General features: G+C 41.7%; 1 protein-coding gene across 1 annotated transcript in view; it reads left to right on the forward strand.

Annotated features, from left to right (window-relative positions):
- The window catches only part of LOC117562390 (vacuolar protein 8-like), an 89535-nt gene that overhangs the window by 55430 nt on the left and 14724 nt on the right, over positions 1-19381 (forward strand). The window contains 5 exon segments of the mRNA XM_034240226.1: positions 5547-5798; positions 6924-7043; positions 7337-7456; positions 17700-17908; positions 18058-18103. Of these exon segments, the coding sequence (XP_034096117.1) occupies positions 5547-5798; positions 6924-7043; positions 7337-7456; positions 17700-17908; positions 18058-18103 (747 nt within the window).

Genomic DNA, 19381 nt, shown 5'->3' on the forward strand with positions numbered 1-19381 from the left:
TTTGATGGAGTTGTTTTGATTCTCTCTTAGAAACTGTCAGGAGTCACATTCACATTATACAACTCCACTGCAGCATTATAACAAATACAAAGTAGCTTCAAAAGGAAAAAGAGTGATGCATTATTTATTCACTTTGATACTGTGTCTTCATTTGCTTCAAACCCAAATGATCCGGTTGTAGAAAAATAAGTAAGTAGAAGTACCAGAGTGTAGGAATACTCTGTTACAGTAAAGGTCCTGCATTACAAATGTTCCTCAAGTAAAAGTAGAAAAGTATTAGCATCAAAATATACTTAGTACAGTGCTGGAATTGGGCCGGTACTCACCGGTACGCAGTACCGGCACTTCTGGTTCTGACCCATGGAGTACCGGCACTTCTTGCTCAGTACCGGCATGCTGGCGGTACTCCGGTACTCATGCACCGTGCCAGTACTCAACACTCTCCCGCCGTTCTTATTATACATCCATATATATATATATATACAGCCGCCCGGTACTCAGTAGATGCGTCATGAGGTGCAGAACGGACATTCTCATCGCTCTAACCGCTGGAGTTTCACAGCGGCTGTCAGCTGTTTACTCCTGTCATTCAAACAGAACGTGCTGGAGAGGGGGCGGGGCTTATCTTCTCCATGTAAATACTGTGGTGGAAACGACTATGTCAAAATTAACCTATTTGACCGTGATTTAATAGTAATACACGTTTCAAAATAATAATAATAATAATGCCGAAGTAACAACATATTGAAAACTGTTAGTAAAACCATGTTATAATGCTTTACAATTTACATACCTAGATGCACGTGTGTTGTGTTTATGCAGTGCAACTCCCACCCAGTGGGTGGCTATGTAGAGTGATAGAACAGAGCAGGCACGCCCCCGAGAGAAGGAAAGCAAGTCACGTCACAAATTATCATTTCTAAAATGTTAGCGTGGATTAATAAAAGTGCAAAAAGACAGCGGTTGTCGCCGGAAGAAACTTCAAATACAGAGAATGCTGTGCCTGTGTTGGAAATTGTGTCTGATGGGGAGCTTTCTTTGGTTGATCCTCCTGCTCCAAGTTCTAGTGCATTAGCATTAGCACTAGCTCCGCCGCCTCCTCCAGAGCCTCTAAAGTTAGCTGCTGCTGGCTCAACTGCCACCACCAACACCGGGCAAAGCGATGCACCTGACTGCTGGACAACGGACCAGGTGCAATATTTTTGCAAGACCAATGCATGGCTCCTTCTTAAAGATAAGAAGCTAGGATGTCGGATATGCAGAGATGTCAAATCTTTGGGAATACACACTGGACAAGGACTGAAACTGTCAACTGAATGGGGTGAGTGTGCAGTGTCTCATTTCGGTGTTGACAAGGGCAAACAACAAGCTAGCCTGAGAAAAAAATCAAAGAACATAAAGAATCACAAGCCCATGTAAAAGCTGCTGACATCCTTACATCTGCTTCACGTGAAACTATTCAACATCAAGTGCAGTCTATGCATAAATCTGAATTAGACACCACTATCAGAGTTTTTCGAACGGCATATAAAATTGGCAAACATAGCCGGCCATTCACAGACATGCCAATTGATTTGAATGTACAGAAACTGAATGGGCTGAACGTGGGCAGGGTTTTGCACTCCAATAAAACCTGTGGCGAAATCATCGACCACATAGCTCATGAGCTGAAGAAAAAAATGGCAAAAGACATTACAGAAAACCAAAGAAAACTCTGTGTTTTGGTCGATGAATCTACCACTATTAGTGGTAAAACGGTGCTTGTTGTGTGTCTACGCTCAGCATTAGCTGATGCTGAGCCCGAAACGTTTTTTTGGGAGCTGATCGAGTTGGATGGAACAACGGCTGATGACATCACAAAGGCGTTAATGGAGTGTCTTGGAAGAGATTTTAACGAGGACTTTTTAGGTCAGTGTTTCGTTTCTTTTCATGTGATGGGGCTTCAGTCATGCTAGGGAAGAGAACAGGCGTTGCTACCCAGTTGTGTAGTAAATTCCCAAGCCTGTTTGTGTGGCACTGCTCCAATCATCGTCTAGAGCTGGCAGTTGGGGATGTGGTCAAGGAGGTTTCAGGGCTCAATCATTTCCAGATCTTTTTTGACAAACTCTATTCCTTGTTCCATGCCTCCCCCAGAAATCAGAGGCAGTTAGCGCAGTGTGCGCAAGCAGTCGGACAGCGTCTCCTGGTGATAGGGCGTGTTTTGTCCATCCGCTGGGTGGCTTCAAGTGAAAGGAGCGTCAGAGCAGTCTGGGAAAACTACCGAGTGCTTCATGATCACTTCACAAATGCTGCAAACGACACGAGCAGGGATTCCAGAGACAGAGCAAGTACAAGGGCCTGGATGATGTGCTCACATCTGCAACGTTTGTCAGCAATCTGGGACTGATGTACGATGCGCTCACAGAGCTCAGCGACCTCTCTCGGCAACTCCAAAAAAGAGAGATGACACTGCCTACAGCAGATAGGCTCTTAACTCGAGAAATACGAGTTTTTGAATCCATGGTCACCATGCCTGGCCCACACATGACTACAGTTCATACAGCTCTAGCTGAGAAGTCCTTCAAGGGTGTTGCCCTGCGTGAGAATGGCAGGCTTGTACAGATTCATGCAGGTCAGTTTTTCCGCAGTATGGTAGAGAATCTGAGACACAGAATGACTTCCACAACCTCCTCTCATGTCAGCACAAGAGAAATCCCATTACATGGCCGGGAGGCCCGGGACAATCAGCTAATCCAGGACATGAAAGTTATCCATCCTGGAAGTTGGCCTGAAGAGGAGTTAGACGTACAGTATGGGGACGTAGAGGTGCTACGTTTGTGCGAAGTGCTGAAAGTGGACAGAAGAGAGACTGTTCAGGGCTTTCGCGAATACAAGGAAACCAGGGCATCCCGTACACCTGCTGCCATGGAGCCTCTACTGAAAGCAGTCCGAACCATCGCTGTCTCCACTAGTGAGTGTGAGCGGGCATTCAGCTGCATGAACGATATCCTTACTGCAAAAAGGAATGCTCTCTCTGTCAGCCGACTGTCCAGCCTGGTTTCATTAAATGTAATGGACCATCACTAGGACAGTTCAATCCGGAACAGTATGTGAGGTCCTGGCTGGCAAAGGGAAGGAGAAGTGCTGATGAAAGAGCCTGTCCAGCTCCAGCCCCTGATACTGATGTCCCCAAGGCCTTCTGGAGCCTTTTCTAACAATGTGAAGTATATTGCAAAGCAGCTCACCCAGTGAGAAGACTTTTGGCATAATGTGCCGATTTGTACAGATCCTGGAGATAGAAGGACTTCAGACCAACCAGGGAGTTATCTGATCAGTTTGGTGTTCAATGTAACTCTTTACCATGGCTCAGACTTTGTTACTTGCAGTTACAGTTTCTCATTTTAGATTGTGCAAATTTTGCATTTGTTTTTACATGTTCTTTGTTCATGCTCTTTATCATTTTTCTGAGTTGGAAAGTTAGATTGCATCATAGTTTACTTTATACATATTTGTATTCTTCAGTGGTGAAGTATATTGCAAAGCAGCTCAGCCATGTGAGAAGACTTTTGGCACTTTTTCGTTTTTCGTTTTCTGAGTTGGAAAGTTAGATTGCATTCAAAATGTACAGAAATACTTAATTTTGTTAAAGCTTTTTATAAAAAATGCTTCTGACCAGAGCTTTGTTTCCTTGTCATTAATGTTGAACACCACCAGAGGGGCTCTCACCTGAAAGGTCTCTGCTTCATGTGTCTTCAGCAGAAGATCTAGACTTTGATTGCTATATTTTCAGTTAATATTGACCTTACTGAGCTTTAGCCATATCCGCTGCCTATCATAACAAATGTTAAGTACAGTGAACCTTTCTAAAATATACAGTAGTAAAGAGACAAACCCACCAGCATTATAGTAGCCAAATTCTTGTTTGTGGGCTGTATATATAAAATTGACTTGAAAAAGTTGCTGATTTTAGAGTACTGGCACCTTTTTCATTCCAATTCAAGCACTGACTTAGTAGCAAAAGCAAAAGTACTTATGATGCAGATTGGCCTATTTCGGGAGTAATATAACATATTTTGAATATAATTTTTTATGCAAAAATATGTTTATCCTTGCATGAAGTAATTTGTATTTACTTTAGTGTAGTTTGTGAATTTAGCTTAGTACAGTACTTGAGTAAATGTACTTAGTTACTTTACACCACTGGTAATAAATCCACTCACCTTTAAAGCAGGGGTGGTTCTAGGGGGGGCAGGGTGGGCCAGTGCCCCCCTAACACTGCATTTGGACCCCCCTGTGGCCCCCCTGCAAAAGAAAAAAAAGGTTTATGATTAAACGATTTCTTGGCTGACGGAATAGGTGGAACTAACGATATTTGTAATTCTAGTCGGACCCATTAGAGAGAGCACACCTTTATCTATTTCATATAGTTGTACAAAAATAAAGTAAGAAATCATTCCAATGTGTACTATAAGACAAAAAGTTAAACAAATTAAAAACAGTTTAAAAGGGGAGTGATTAGTAAAATATGCATAAATAAAAAGAAAGGATGCTAACTAGGTAACATAAGATAAGAATAAACAAGTTTAAATGATTTGTTATTGGTTGTAATCATATTCCAAAGATTTTTGGATTATTGAAAAGTATGCAGCTCCCTTTCATCTGAGTGTTGAGAGCTGTATCCATACATTCATTTTGTGCTCAAAGTGCACCAGATTGATGCATTTAACTTCAACATTTAAAAGCAAATCTTCCTGGGGGTGCATGCCCCCGGACCTCTAGAGGAGGTGAGGTCCACCCCCCAAATAAAGCAGGTTAAAATAATTTAATTTCATACATTTTCTTGACACTGAAAACGGGTCCCACAGACCCAAACAGCACACAACGTTTAAATGTAAGAATATAATAATGTTAAAATGTGCTAAATATATACACTGCAAAAAACAACAAAAGAGGAGTAAAAGTATCTCACGACTTGTTTTTTATTTTGAAAGTAGCTCTCATCCTAAAAAAGGTTGGAGACCCCTGCATTAGAGCGTAAAAACTGTAACTATAAATATCTGAAATAAATGTGTAATGAAACAAATACCAATAACTGTATTGCTTTGTTTTCTTATGCGCAATTACTTCATACTGTCTTTTTTGTCCTGCATTTATTGGGCCCCCCCTCAGAAATAACTGGCCCCAGCCTGGCCCCCCCAGTCAAATTGGTCTAGAACCGCCACTGCTTTAAAGGAACTTGCTTTCCTGAATGCACATTTTCCATAGATGATGGCATAACGCATGCTGCTTGAGTAGTAGTTTGGCTGGCTGAGAGATTAAGCAAGTTATACATTTTCTGTGAGTAAAAGTAGATTTCTGGCAAAACAGTCAATCATTATCCTGGTGATTATTTCGCAGATAAACCAAGTGACCCCGCCCCCTTAAAAACCCACGATCCGGCTCCTTTCAAAAAGCCGTAATTCCCATCACTACGAACATCTTTTTATTTTATATTTTAATATCTGTTTTTCATTTGTTCATATATGTATTTTGAGACCTGACGTCACAGTGGGCGTGTCTCCCTGCAGCTCTGCGTCACGCGGCACAGGTGCCTTCTTTCTTCTCTGCAGGAGAAACGGTCATGGCTTCGGGTTTCTGTGAGGATTGCTCCAGACTTCTGGAAGAATTCAACTTCCATCTGAGGAAAGTCTGCAGAGAGTTTGAGCGGAAAATAAAACCCATCTTCAGGGAGCTGTGTGAGTGCACGTGCTTCAGTGTCTCACCTGAGAGCAGTTACCTGAGGAGGAGGAAGAGGAGGAAGAGGAGTCTCTCTCTGAACGGTAAGAACACTTGTGGATTGTCTTTGTTCTGGACGACAAACACGCCTTTAGTGCTGCAATGTCCCCAAGAGCATTTACTGTAGATACTTGATATTAGATCAGATATACTTTTTTAAATCCAAATATTGGGAACGTTTTCTTTGTTATAGCATGGAAACAGGCATTGCACACTAAATACACACACGATAGAAAGATATCTATATCTATGGGGTATTTATGTAGAAATGCACAATGTAAAAATATACAAAAGTCAGAAAACACTATCTAACATACTCAAATCCAGCTTTGATAACACTTTAATGATCAATCATTATAACACAAATAATATATATAATATTCTGAAATGGACCAATCTGCACAATGACTACTTTTACTGTCGCTACTTTAACTATATTTTGATGATAATACTTTTCTGGTTGAGGAACATTTTGAATGCAGGACTTTTACTGTAACCGAGTATTCCCTACAGTACACTCTGGTACTTCTACTTTTACTCAAGTACCAGATCTGAGCACTTCTACTTTTACTCAAGTACCAGATCTGAGTACTTCTACTTTTACTCAAGTACTAGATCTGAGTACTACTACTTTTACTCAAGTACTAGATCTGAGTACTTCTACTTTTACTCAAGTACTAGATCTGAGTACTTCTACTTTTACTCAAGTACTAGATCTGAGTACTTCTACTTTTACTCAAGAACAAGATCTGAGTTCTTCTACTTTTACTCAGATCTGAGTACTTCTACTTTTACTCAAGTACTAGATCTGAGTACTTCTACTTTTACTCAAGTACTAGATCTGAGTACTTCTACTTTTACTCAAGTACCAGATCTGAGTACTTCTACTTTTACTCAAGTACAGGATCTGAGTACTTCTACTTTTACTCAAGTACTAGATCTGAGTACTTCTACTTTTACTCAAGTACTAGATCTGAGTACTTCTACTTTTACTCAAGTACCAGATCTGAGTACTTCTACTTTTACTCAAGTACTAGATCTGAGTACTTCTACTTTTACTCAAGTACTAGATCTGAGTACTTCTACTTTTACTCAAGTACTAGATCTGAGTACTTCTACTTTTACTCAAGTACTAGATCTGAGTACTTGTCCCTCCTCTCTTCCTACAGATGAGGAACTTCAGCTCCATGAAGAGGAAAGTCTTCAGTCTCTGAGCCGACTCTCAGCTTCAGAGGACATTGAGCTGCAGAAGACAGCGGCCATGTTTTATCTACAGCTCAGTCATCACTGTGAGTAAAGAATCCAAACAGATTTGTATGTTGCTTCACTATCTTCTTCTTTATAGCAATGGTTTACAGATAAGTGGAGCAGGTAATGAGACGTGTGTTCGCTCTCCTCTGTAGAGATAAGCTCTAACGGACAGCGCGGTTATTATGCAAATGATCAACTGTAATTTTCTTTCTAGGGTTGGCAGATAATTCCCTGCATGTGTGGCTTAAGTGCCGTTATTCACAGTACTACTATCCCAAAGCGCTGCTTCTTCACCCACAATAACCAGTGTTTCCTGCTCTGTGTGTTTCAGTGAACTCTCCTCTCCCAGACGCATTGTTGGAGCCCGTCATGAACTTACTGCTATCATCTGACCTGGATGTTCAGAAGACCATCTCTCTGTCTTTAGTCAATCTGTTAGTGAAGAACAACGGTGAGAGATACGAAATCACAAGGTGTTTTAAAAAGTCCTCTCTACTTGAAAGAGTCCTCTCCTGCTGATGTTCAGGTGTATATCAGTATGTAGTGTCTCTACTTTAAAGAGTCCTCTCCTGCTGAGGTTCAGGTGTATATCACTATGTAGTGTCTCTACTTTAAAGAGTCCTCTCCTGCTGATGTTCAGGTGTATATCAGTGTGTACATGTAGAGTCTCTACTTTAAAGAGTCCTCTCCTGCTGATGTTCAGGTGTATATCAGTATGTAGTGTCTCTACTTTAAAGAGTCCTCTCCTGCTGATGTTCAGGTGTATATCAGTATGTAGTGTCTCTACTTTAAAGAGTCCTCTCCTGCTGATGTTCAGGTGTATATCAGTATGTAGTGTCTCTACTTTAAAGAGTCCTCTCCTGCTGATGTTCAGGTGTATATCAGTATGTAGTGTCTCTACTTTAAAGAGTCCTCTCCTGCTGATGTTCAGGTGTATATCAGTATGTAGTGTCTCTACTTTAAAGAGTCCTCTCCTGCTGATGTTCAGGTGTATATCAGTATGTAGTGTCTCTACTTTAAAGAGTCCTCTCCTGCTGATGTTCAGGTGTATATCACTATGTAGTGTCTCTACTTTAAAGAGTCCTCTCCTGCTGATGTTCAGGTGTATATCAGTATGTAGTGTCTCTACTTTAAAGAGTCCTCTCCTGCTGATGTTCAGGTGTATATCAGTATGTAGTGTCTCTACTTTAAAGAGTTCTCTCCTGCTGATGTTCAGGTGTATATCAGTATGTAGTGTCTCTACTTTAAAGAGTCCTCTCCTGCTGATGCTCAGGTGTATATCAGTATGTAGTGTCTCTACTTTAAAGAGTCCTCTCCTGCTGATGTTCAGGTGTATATCAGTATGTGTCTCTACTTTAAAGAGTCCTCTCCTGCTGATGTTCAGGTGTATATCAGTATGTAGTGTCTCTACTTTAAAGAGTCCTCTCCTACTGAGGTTCAGGTGTATATCAGTATGTAGTGTCTCTACTTTAAAGAGTCCTCTCCTGCTGATGTTCAGGTGTATATCAGTATGTAGTGTCTCTACTTTAAAGAGTCCTCTCCTGCTGATGTTCAGGTGTATATCAGTATGTAGTGTCTCTACTTTAAAGAGTCTTCTCCTGCTGATGTTCAGGTGTATATCAGTATGTAGTGTCTCTACTTTAAAGAGTCCTCTCCTGCCGATGTTCAGGTGTATATCAGTATGTAGTGTCTCTACTTTAAAGAGTCCTCTCCTGCTGATGTTCAGGTGTATATCAGTATGTAGTGTCTCTACTTTAAAGAGTCCTCTCCTGCTCATGTTCAGGTTATATCAGTATGTAGTGTCTCTACTTTAAAGAGTCCTCTCCTGCTGATGTTCAGGTGTATATCAGTATGTAGTGTCTCTACTTTAAAGAGTCCTCTCCTGCTGATGTTCAGGTGTATATCAGTATGGTAGTGTCTCTACTTTAAAGAGTCCTCTCCTGCTGATGTTCAGGTGTATATCAGTATGTAGTGTCCTCTACTTTAAAGAGTCCTCTCTCTGCTGATGTTCAGGTGTATATCAGTATGAGTGTCTCTACTTTAAAGAGTCCTCTCCTGCTGATGTTCAGGTGTATATCAGTATGTAGTGTCTCTACTTTAAAGAGTCCTCTCCTGCTGATGTTCAGGTGTATATCAGTATGTAGTGTCTCTACTTTAAAGAGTCCTCTCCTGCTGATGTTCAGGTGTATATCAGTATGTGTAGTGTCTCTACTTTAAAGAGTCCCTCTCCTGCTGATGTTCAGGTGTATATCAGTATGTAGTGTCTCTACTTTAAAGAGTCCTCTCCTGCTGATGTTCAGGTGTATATTCAGTATGTAGGTCTCTACTTTAAAGAGTCCTCTCTGGCTGATGTTCAGGTGTATATCAGATGTAGTGTCTCTACTTTGAAAGCAAGTCCTCTCGCTGTATGTTCAGGGTATATCAGTACTGTAGGTGTCTCTACTTTAAAGGTCCTCTATGCTGATGTTCAGGTGTTATATCAGTATGTAGTGTCTCTACTTTAAAGAGTCCTCTCCTGCTGATGTTCAGGTGTATATCAGTATGTAGTTGTCTCTACTTTACAGAGTCCTCTCTGCTGATGTTCAGGTATATCAGTATGTAGTGTCTCTACTTTAAAGAGTCCTCTCTCTGCTGATGTTCAGGTGTATATCAGTATGTAGGTGTCTCTACTTTAAAGAGTCCTCTCCTGCTGATGTTCAGGTGTATATCAGTATGTAGTGTCTCTACTTTAAAGAGTCCTCTCCTGCTGATGTTCAGGTGTATATCAGTATGTAGTGTCTCTACTTTAAAGAGTCCTCTCCTGCTGATGTTCAGGTGTATATCAGTATGTAGTGTCTCTACTTTAAAGAGTCCTCTCCTGCTGATGTTCAGGGTTGTAGATCAGTATGTAGTGTCTCTACTTTAAAGAGTCCTCTCCTGCTCATGTTCAGGTTATATCAGTATGTAGTGTCTCTACTTAAAGAGTCCTCTCCTGCTGATGTTCAGGTGTATATCAGTATGTAGTGTCTCTACTTTAAAGAGTCCTCTCCTGCTGATGTTTCAGGTGTATATCAGTATGTAGTGTCTCTACTTTAAAGAGTCCTCTCCTGCTGATGTTCAGGTGTTATATCAGTATGTAGTGTCTCTACTTTAAAGAGTCCTCTCCTGCTGATGTTCAGGTGTATATCAGTATGTAGTGTCTCTACTTTAAAGAGTCCTCTCCTGCTGATGTTCAGGGTGTATATCAGTATGTAGTGTCTCTACTTTAAAGAGTCCTCTCCTGCTGATGTTCAGGTGTATATCAGTATGTAGTGTCTCTACTTTAAAGAGTCCTCTCCTGCTGATGTTCAGGTGTATATCAGTATGTAGTGTCTCTACTTTAAAGAGTCCTCTCCTGCTGATGTTCAGGTGTATATCAGTATGTAGTGTCTCTACTTTAAAGAGTCCTCTCCTGCTGATGTTCAGGTGTATATCAGTATGTAGTGTCTCTACTTTAAAGAGTCCTCTCCTGCTGATGTTCAGGTGTATATCAGTATGTAGTGTCTCTACTTTAAAGAGTCCTCTCCTGCTGATGTTCAGGTGTATATCAGTATGTAGTGTCTCTACTTTAAAGAGTCCTCTCCTGCTGATGTTCAGGTGTATATCAGTATGTAGTGTCTCTACTTTAAAGAGTCCTCTCCTGCTGATGTTCAGGTGTATATCAGTATGTAGTGTCTCTACTTTAAAGAGTCCTCTCCTGCTCATGTTCAGGTGTATATCAGTATGTAGTGTCTCTACTTTAAAGAGTCCTCTCCTGCTGATGTTCAGGTGTATATCAGTATGTAGTGTCTCTACTTTAAAGAGTCCTCTCCTGCTGATGTTCAGGTGTATATCAGTATGTAGTGTCTCTACTTTAAAGAGTCCTCTCCTGCTGATGTTCAGGTGTATATCAGTATGTAGTGTCTCTACTTTAAAGAGTCCTCTCCTGCTGATGTTCAGGTGTATATCAGTATGTAGTGTCTCTACTTTAAAGAGTCCTCTCCTGCTGATGTTCAGGTGTATATCTGTATGTAGTGTCTCTACTTTAAAGAGTCCTCTCCTGCTGATGTTCAGGTGTATATCAGTATGTAGTGTCTCTACTTTAAAGAGTCCTCTCCTGCTGATGTTCAGGTGTATATCAGTATGTAGTGTCTCTACTTTAAAGAGTCCTCTCCTGCTGATGTTCAGGTGTATATCAGTATGTAGTGTCTCTACTTTAAAGAGTCCTCTCCTGCTGATGTTCAGGTGTATATCAGTATGTAGTGTCTCTACTTTAAAGAGTCCTCTCCTGCTGATGTTCAGGTGTATATCAGTATGTAGTGTCTCTACTTTAAAGAGTCCTCTCCTGCTGATGTTCAGGTGTATATCAGTATGTAGTGTCTCTACTTTAAAGAGTCCTCTCCTGCTGATGTTCAGGTGTATATCAGTATGTAGTTGTCTCTACTTTAAAGAGTCCTCTCCTGCTGATGTTCAGGTGTATATCAGTATGTAGTGTCTCTACTTTAAAGAGTCCTCTCCTGCTGATGTTCAGGTGTATATCAGTATGTAGTGTCTCTACTTTAAAGAGTCCTCTCCTGCTGATGTTCAGGTGTATATCAGTATGTAGTGTCTCTACTGTGACATGTCTGTCTCTGATTGGTTAGCTGGCTGGCTCTGTTGTTATTGGTCAACATCTTAGAGATGTCCCCCTCATGGAATCATGTTTTTAATATTGCTTTTTTAAATCTAATTGTTTTCCACAATCACATCTTAAACTGACCCGATGAATAGGGTCATAATAACCGTGCATTAACTCCGGTGTCAGTGTGCAGAGCCTCTGTGGTTGAGATGGGGATGCTGGTTCCACTCCTGGATCTGATCCGGTCCGGAGACTCCAGCGCTCAGAGCCACTCCTGCGCCTGCGTCTGCCTCCTCGCCTCCTCAGGTGGGTGCAGAAGGATTTAAGGTCTTTCAATTGTTTAATAATTATTATTCTCTCGGTGTCTGGCTGTTACATATTTGTACAGATATCTTTATTGTGGGAAGCAGTATTTCAATCTCTCTGTCTGTACACACAAACTGAAAGATTGACAATAAAGTTCACTTTTTTTGGTGCAGAGTCGAACAGAGAGGCTGTCATGGTGGAGGGAGTGAAGCCTCTGCTGGCTTTAGCCAAATCCTACGACCCTCGAGAGCAGCAGGTGGCCTCCTGGGCTCTGCTGCACCTCACAACACTCAGGTGGGTCACTTCCTTTAAAGGTCCCCTATTATACTGTTTTTCATCAATATATCACAGGTCTCAGATATATACAGAGCCTGTCTCTGATTGGCTGAAACACCAAACAGATCATTGTAGCATTACCCATAATCCCCTCTGTTTCCAAAGTGCTGATTCTCTGTCTGTTACTTCAGATGAAAATAAGGAGCCCCTCCCCACGCCCCTCTGAGAGACATTTGGTTACAAAGAACACAATGGTGCTCTAGGAGGAGATTCAGGTGATAAGGGGGGGGGGGGGGTTACCTTGGTTGCTGATTGGCTAATGGTTACACAAGACAACACATCGTTATGACATCACAAAGTGGCCAAAAATCTGATCAGCTCATTTTCAGACAGGTTTTATAGAAATGGATCAAAAAGAGAGAGAATCTTTGTTCCTGAAACTTTCAGAGTCTCTTTCCACAGAGGGGACACATGTTGATGTAGAAGAGACATGGAGAAGAGGGGACACATGTTGATGTAGAAGAGACATGAAGAAGAGGGGACATATGTTGATGTAGAAGAGACATGAAGGAAGATGGGGACACATGTTGATGTAGAAGAGACATGAAGAAGAGGGGACACATGTTGATGTAGAAGAGACATGAAGAAGAGGGGACACATGTTGATGTAGAAGAGACATGAAGAAGAGGGGACACATGTTTGATGGTAGAAGAGACATGAAGAAGAGGGGACACATGTTGATGTTAGAAGAGACATGAAGAAGAGGGGACACATGTTGATGTAGAAGGAGACATGAAGAAGAGGGGGACACATGTTGATGTAGAGGAGACATGAAGAAGAGGGGACACATGTTGATGTAGAAGAGACATGAAGAAGAGGGGACACATGTTGATGAAGAAGAGACATGAAGAAGAGGGGACACATGTTATGTAGAAGAGACATGAAGAAGAGGGGACACATGTTGATGTAGAAGAGACATGAAGAAGAGGGACACATGTTGATGTAGAAGACATGAATAAGAGGGGACACATGTTGATGTAGAAGAGACATGAAGAAGAGGGGACACATGTTGATGTAGAAGAGACATGAAGAAGAGAGGGACACATGTTGATGTAGAAGAAGAGACATGAAGAAGAGGGGACACATGTGATGTAGAAGAGACATGAAGAAGAAGAGGAGGACACATGTTGATGTAGAAGAGACATGAGAAGAGGGGACACATGTTGATGTAGAAGAGACATGAAGAAGAGGGGACACATGTTGATGTAGAAGAGACATGAGACGAGAATTGAGCAGAGAATAGAGAGGGACACATGTTGATGTAGAAGAGACATGAAGAAGAGGGGACACATGTGATGTAGAAGAGACATGAAGAAGAGGGACACATGTTGATGTAGAGAGACATGAAGAAGATGGGACACATGTTGATGTAAGAAGAGACATGAAGAAGAGGGGACACATGTTGATGTAGAAGAGACATGAAGAAGAGGGGACACATGTTTGATAGTAGAAGAGACATGAAGAAGAGGGGACACATGTTGATGTAGAAGAGACATGAAGAAGAGGGGACACATGTTGATGTAGAAGAGACATGAAGAAGAGGGGACACATGTTGATGTAAAGAGACATGAAGAAGAGGGGACACATGTTGATGTAGAAGAGACATGAAGAAGAGGGGACACATGTTGATGTAGAAGAGACATGAAGAAGAGACACATGTTGATGTAGAAGAGACATGAAGAAGAGGGGACACATGTTGATGTAGAAGAGACATGAAGAAGAGGGGACACATGTTGATGTAGAAGAGACATGAAGAAGAGAGGACACATGTTGATGTAGAAGAGACATGAAGAAGAGGGGACACATGTTGATGTAGAAGAGACATGAAGAAGAGGGGACACATGTTGATGTAGAAGAGACATGAGAAGAGGGGACACATGTTGATGTAGAAGAGACATGAAGAAGAGGGGACACATGTTGATGTAGAAGAGACATGAAGAAGAGGGGACACATGTTGATGTAGAAGAGACATGAAGAAGAGGGGACACATGTTGATGTAGAAGAGACATGAAGAAGAGGGGACACATGTTGATGAAGAGACATGAAGAAGAGGGACACATGTTGATGTAGAAAGAGACATGAAGAAGAGGGGACACATGTTGATGTAGAAGAGACATGGAAGAAGAGGGGGGACACATGTTGATGTAAGAAGACGGACACTGTTTAGAAGAAGAAGAAGAGGGGACACATGTTGATGTAGAAGAGACATGAAGAAGAGGGGACACATGTTGATGTAGAAGAGACATGAAGAAGAGGGGACACATGTTGATGTAGAAGAGACATGAAGAAGAGGGGACACATGTTGATGTAGAAGAGACATGAAGAAGAGGGGACACATGTTGATGTAGAAGAGACATGGAGAAGACGAGGGAACACATGTTGATGTAGAAGAGGACATGAAGAAGAGAGGGACACATGTTGATGTAGAAGAGACATGAAGAAGAGGGGACACATGTTGATGTTAGAAAGAAGGACATGAAGTAAGAGGGGACACATGTTGATGTAGAAGAGACATGAAGAAGAGGGGACACATGTTGATGTAGAAGAGACATGAAGAAGAGGGACACATGTTGATGTAGAAGAGGCAAGAAGAAGAGGGGACACCATGTTGATGTAGAAGAGACATGAAGAAGAGGGGACACATGTTGATGAAGAGAGACATGAAGAAGAGGGGACACATGTTGATGTAGAAGAGACCTGAAGAGAGGGACACATGTTGATGTAGAAGAGACTATGAAGAAGAGGGGACACATGTTGATGTAGAAGAGACATGAAGAAGAGGGGACACATGTTGATGTAGAAGAGACATGAAGAAGAGGGGACACATGTTGATGTAGAAGAGACATGAAGAAGAGGGGGACACATGTTGATGTAGAAGAGACATGAAGAGAAGAGGGGACACATGTTGATGTAGAAGAAGACATGAAGAAGAGGGACACATGTTGATTGTAGAAGAGACATGAAGAAGAGGGGACACATGTTGATGTAGAAGAGACATGAAGAAGAGGGGAACATGTTGATGTAGAAGAGACATGAAGAAGAGGGGACACATGTTGATGTAGAAGAGACATGAAGAAGAGGGGACACATGTTGATGTAGAAGAGATCATGAAGAAGAGGGGACACATGTTGATGTAGAAGAGACATGAAGAAGAGGGGACACATGTTGATGTAGAAGAGATATGAAGAAGAGGGGACACATGTTGATGTAGAAGAGACATGAAGAAGAGGGGACACATGTTGATGTAGAAGAGACAAGAAGAAGAGGGGACACATGTTGATGGAGAAGAGACGTGAAGAAGAGGGGACACATGTTGATGTAGAAGAGACGTGAAGAAGAGGGGACACATGTTGATGTAGAAGAGACATGAAGAAGAGGGGACACATGTTGATGTAGAAGAGACATGAAGAAGAGAGGACACATGTTGATGTAGAAGAGACATGAAGAAGAGGGGACACATGTTGATGTAGAAGATACATGAAGAAGAGGGGACACATGTTGATGTAGAAGAGACATGAAGAAGAGGGGACACATGTTGATGAAGAAGAGACATGAAGAAGAGGGGACACATGTTGATGTAGAAGAGACATGAAGAAGAGGGGACACATGTTGATGGAGAAGAGACATGAAGAAGAGGGACACATGTTGATGAGAAGAGAGAGGGACACATGTTGATGTAGAAGAGACTGAAGAAGAGGGGGACACATGTGATGGAGAAGAGACATGAAGAAGAGGGGACACATGTTGAGGTAGAGAGACATGAAGAAGAGGGGACACATGTTGATGTAGAAGAGACATGAAGAAGAGGGGACACATGTTGATGTAGAAGAGACATGAAGAAGAGGGGACACATGTTGATGTAGAAGAGACATGAAGAAGAGGGGACACATGTTGATGTAGAAGAGACATGAAGAAGAGAGGACACATGTTGATGTAGAAGAGGCCACCACTGATAGAAGAGAGAGAGAGGGACACATGTTGATGTAGAAGAGACATGAAGAAGAGGGGACACATGTTGATGTAGAAGAGACATGAAGAAGAGGGACACATGTTGATGTAGAAGAGACATGAGAAGAGGGGACCATGTTGATTAGAAGAGACATGAAGAAGAGGGGACACATGTTGATGTAGAAGAGACATTGAAGAAGAGGGGACACATGTTGATGTAGAAGAGACATGAAGAAGAGGGGGACACATGTTGATGTAGAAGAGGACATGAAGAAGAGGGGACACATGTTGATGTAAGAAGAGACATGAAGAAGAGGGGACACATGTTGATGTAGAAGAGACATGAAGAAGAGGGGACACATGTGATGTAGAAGAGACATGAAGAAGAGGGGACACATGTTGATGTAGAAGAGACATGAAGAAGAGGGGGACACATGTTGATTGAGAGCATGAGAAGAGGGACACTAGTTGATGTAGAAAGAGGAAGAGGGACACATGTTGATGTAGAAGAGACATGAAGAAGAGGGGACACATGTTGAGTAGAAGAGACATGAAGAAGAGGGGACACATGTTGATGTAGAAGAGACATGAAGAAGAGGGGACACATGTTGATTGTAGAAGAGACATGAAGAAGAGGGGACACCATGTTGATGTAGAAGAGACATGAAGAAGAGGGGACACATGTTATGTAGAAGAGACATGAAGAAGAGGGACACATGTTGATTGTTAGAAGAGACATGAAGAAGACGGGGACACATGTTGAGTTAGAAGAGACATGAAGAAGAGGGGACCACATGTTGATTGTTAGAAGAGACATGAAGAAGAGGGGACACCATGTTTGATGTAGAAGAGACATGAAGACGAGAGGGACACATGTTGATGTAGAAGAGAATGAGAAGAGAGGACACATGTTGATGTAGAGAGACATGGAGAAGAGGGGAACATGTTGATGTAGAAGAGAATGAAGAGGAGGACCCATGTTGATGTAGAAGAGACATTGAAGAAGAGGGGACACATGTTGATGTAGAAAGAGACCTGAAGAAGAGGGGACCAAATGTTGATGTAGAAGAGACATTTGAAGAAGAGGGGACACATGTTGAGTAGAAGAGAGAGACATGAAGAAGAGGGGACACATGTTGATGTAGAAGAGACATGAAAGAGAGGGACACATGTTGTGTAGAAGAGACATGAAGAAGAGAGGGACACATGTTGATGTAGAAGAGACATGGAGAATGAGGGGACACATGTTGATGCTAGAAGAGACATGAAGAAGAGGGGAACCACATGTTGATGTAGAAGCGACATGAAAGAAGATGGGGGACCACTGTTGATGTAGAAGAGACATGAAGAAGAGGGGACACATGTTGATGTAGAAGAGACATGAGCGAGAGGATTTTGACTTAATAGGTGACCTTTTAATCCTCACAGATTTAACAAAAGCAGATGTGTTTTTCTGTTGTTGCTCCTCTCTCTCTCTCTCTTCCTCCAGATTGGTCCAGGAGGCTGCTGGGTGATGCGGGCGGGTTCCCGGTTCTGGTTCTGCTGCTGCAGGGCTCAGACTCAGAGGTCCAGTTCTACAGCTGCTCCGCCCTCTGCAACATCTCTTCTGCTCGGGAGCTCCACCGGAAGCTGCTGAGCATCGGGAGTCACTTCCTGTTGAAGTCCCTGCTGACGCTCGCCTCCTCCTCCGTGCAAAAGGTAACGTTGAGTTTCTCCTTCCTGATTACAATTGGCAAGTCTTATGTATATCTGTAAATGATATACTATCATATGTATATACAGTATATTATAAGCCTATATTCCTGCTACTGCAACATGTTTATAAATGGTGTTTTGTTGTTGTTTAGAAGTCGATGCAGGCGTGCAGATGCCTTCAGACTCTCTCACAGAATGGTACATATGTTCCCATTACACTTTGCTGATGCTTTTACCATTTAAATAACAATAAGTGCATGTAACCATGAAGATGCAAACTCAAAAAGTGTCTATACTAGATGTGAGAAAATGAATATAAATACATTTTTACCACTGAAGATAGTACTTTTTAACTAAAGTAACTTTTTTAATGTCCCATAATATGTGTATTTAGCGTGGACTGTGTGTTGTTGTGTGGAGGGTTTTTCCAGCAAGGCAAGTTTATTTATAAAGCACCTTTCAACACAAGGCAATTCAAAGCGCCCTCCAAAAAAACAAGCTAATATAGAATAACACAGATATTAAATACATGGATAAAAGTTACAGTGCAGTGTAAGATATGAATAGTTCAATTATAAGCAGCATCAAAAAGAAAAGTCTTCATCCTTGATTTAAAAGTACTCAGTGTTTCAGCAGACCTGCAGGTTTCTGGGAGTTTGTTCCAGATATTTGGAGCATAATAACTGAACTCCTCCATGTTTGGTTCTGACTCTGGGGACAGAAAAGTGCACCGTACTTTAACAACAAACTCCTCCTAGGGATTTTATCCAATCGTCTTCAAATCTTGACAGTAGCATCTCAAGACCTGGCAGATGAAAAGTTAGTGGCGCCCATTTTGACTCTCGCCTGATGGCTATGTGATCCCTTTCCATGGAAGGTGATTATCTCCTAACGCCAGCTGACAGGCTCCAAACGGCCCAAACGTCACATGATGGTTAATGCTTCGGCCCCGAACAGCTCATCTCCAAATCTGAGGGGCCGAAACACGATATTGCTGTGACACCAATGGTGTCAACAGTCTTTACGTTTGGTGTCAATCATGATGAAGTCCAAGCTCTGTAACATGAATGGCATGTCCCCCAAAGAGTTTATGGAAATCAGAAACAGTCATAATTGTCTTTGATAAACTGTGTAGCCATAATAGAGGCACTCAGAGACTTAATGTCCCCTTTAAACCCACCGTATGTAATCCCACAGCCGTGACCGCATACAATAATGTACTGTATTATAAACACTTTGTAATCTAGAGCCTTGGCTATTAATCATAATATTATAATATCATATTTTCCAGTGTTCCCTAAGTGATATACTTAAGTAGAAAATAAAAGTACTTAGGTATTTCCATCTTATTTATACTTTTCTAAATCACTTCATCTCACAGGTCAATATTTTACTTTTTACTCAGTTACGTTTTTCTTACCGCTTTAGTGACTTCTTTTAGATATACTGTACACTTTGTACTAACCCTAACCGTAA

This window comes from Gymnodraco acuticeps, unplaced genomic scaffold, assembly GCF_902827175.1.
Source record: "Gymnodraco acuticeps unplaced genomic scaffold, fGymAcu1.1, whole genome shotgun sequence".
Lineage (NCBI taxonomy): Eukaryota > Metazoa > Chordata > Actinopteri > Perciformes > Bathydraconidae > Gymnodraco > Gymnodraco acuticeps.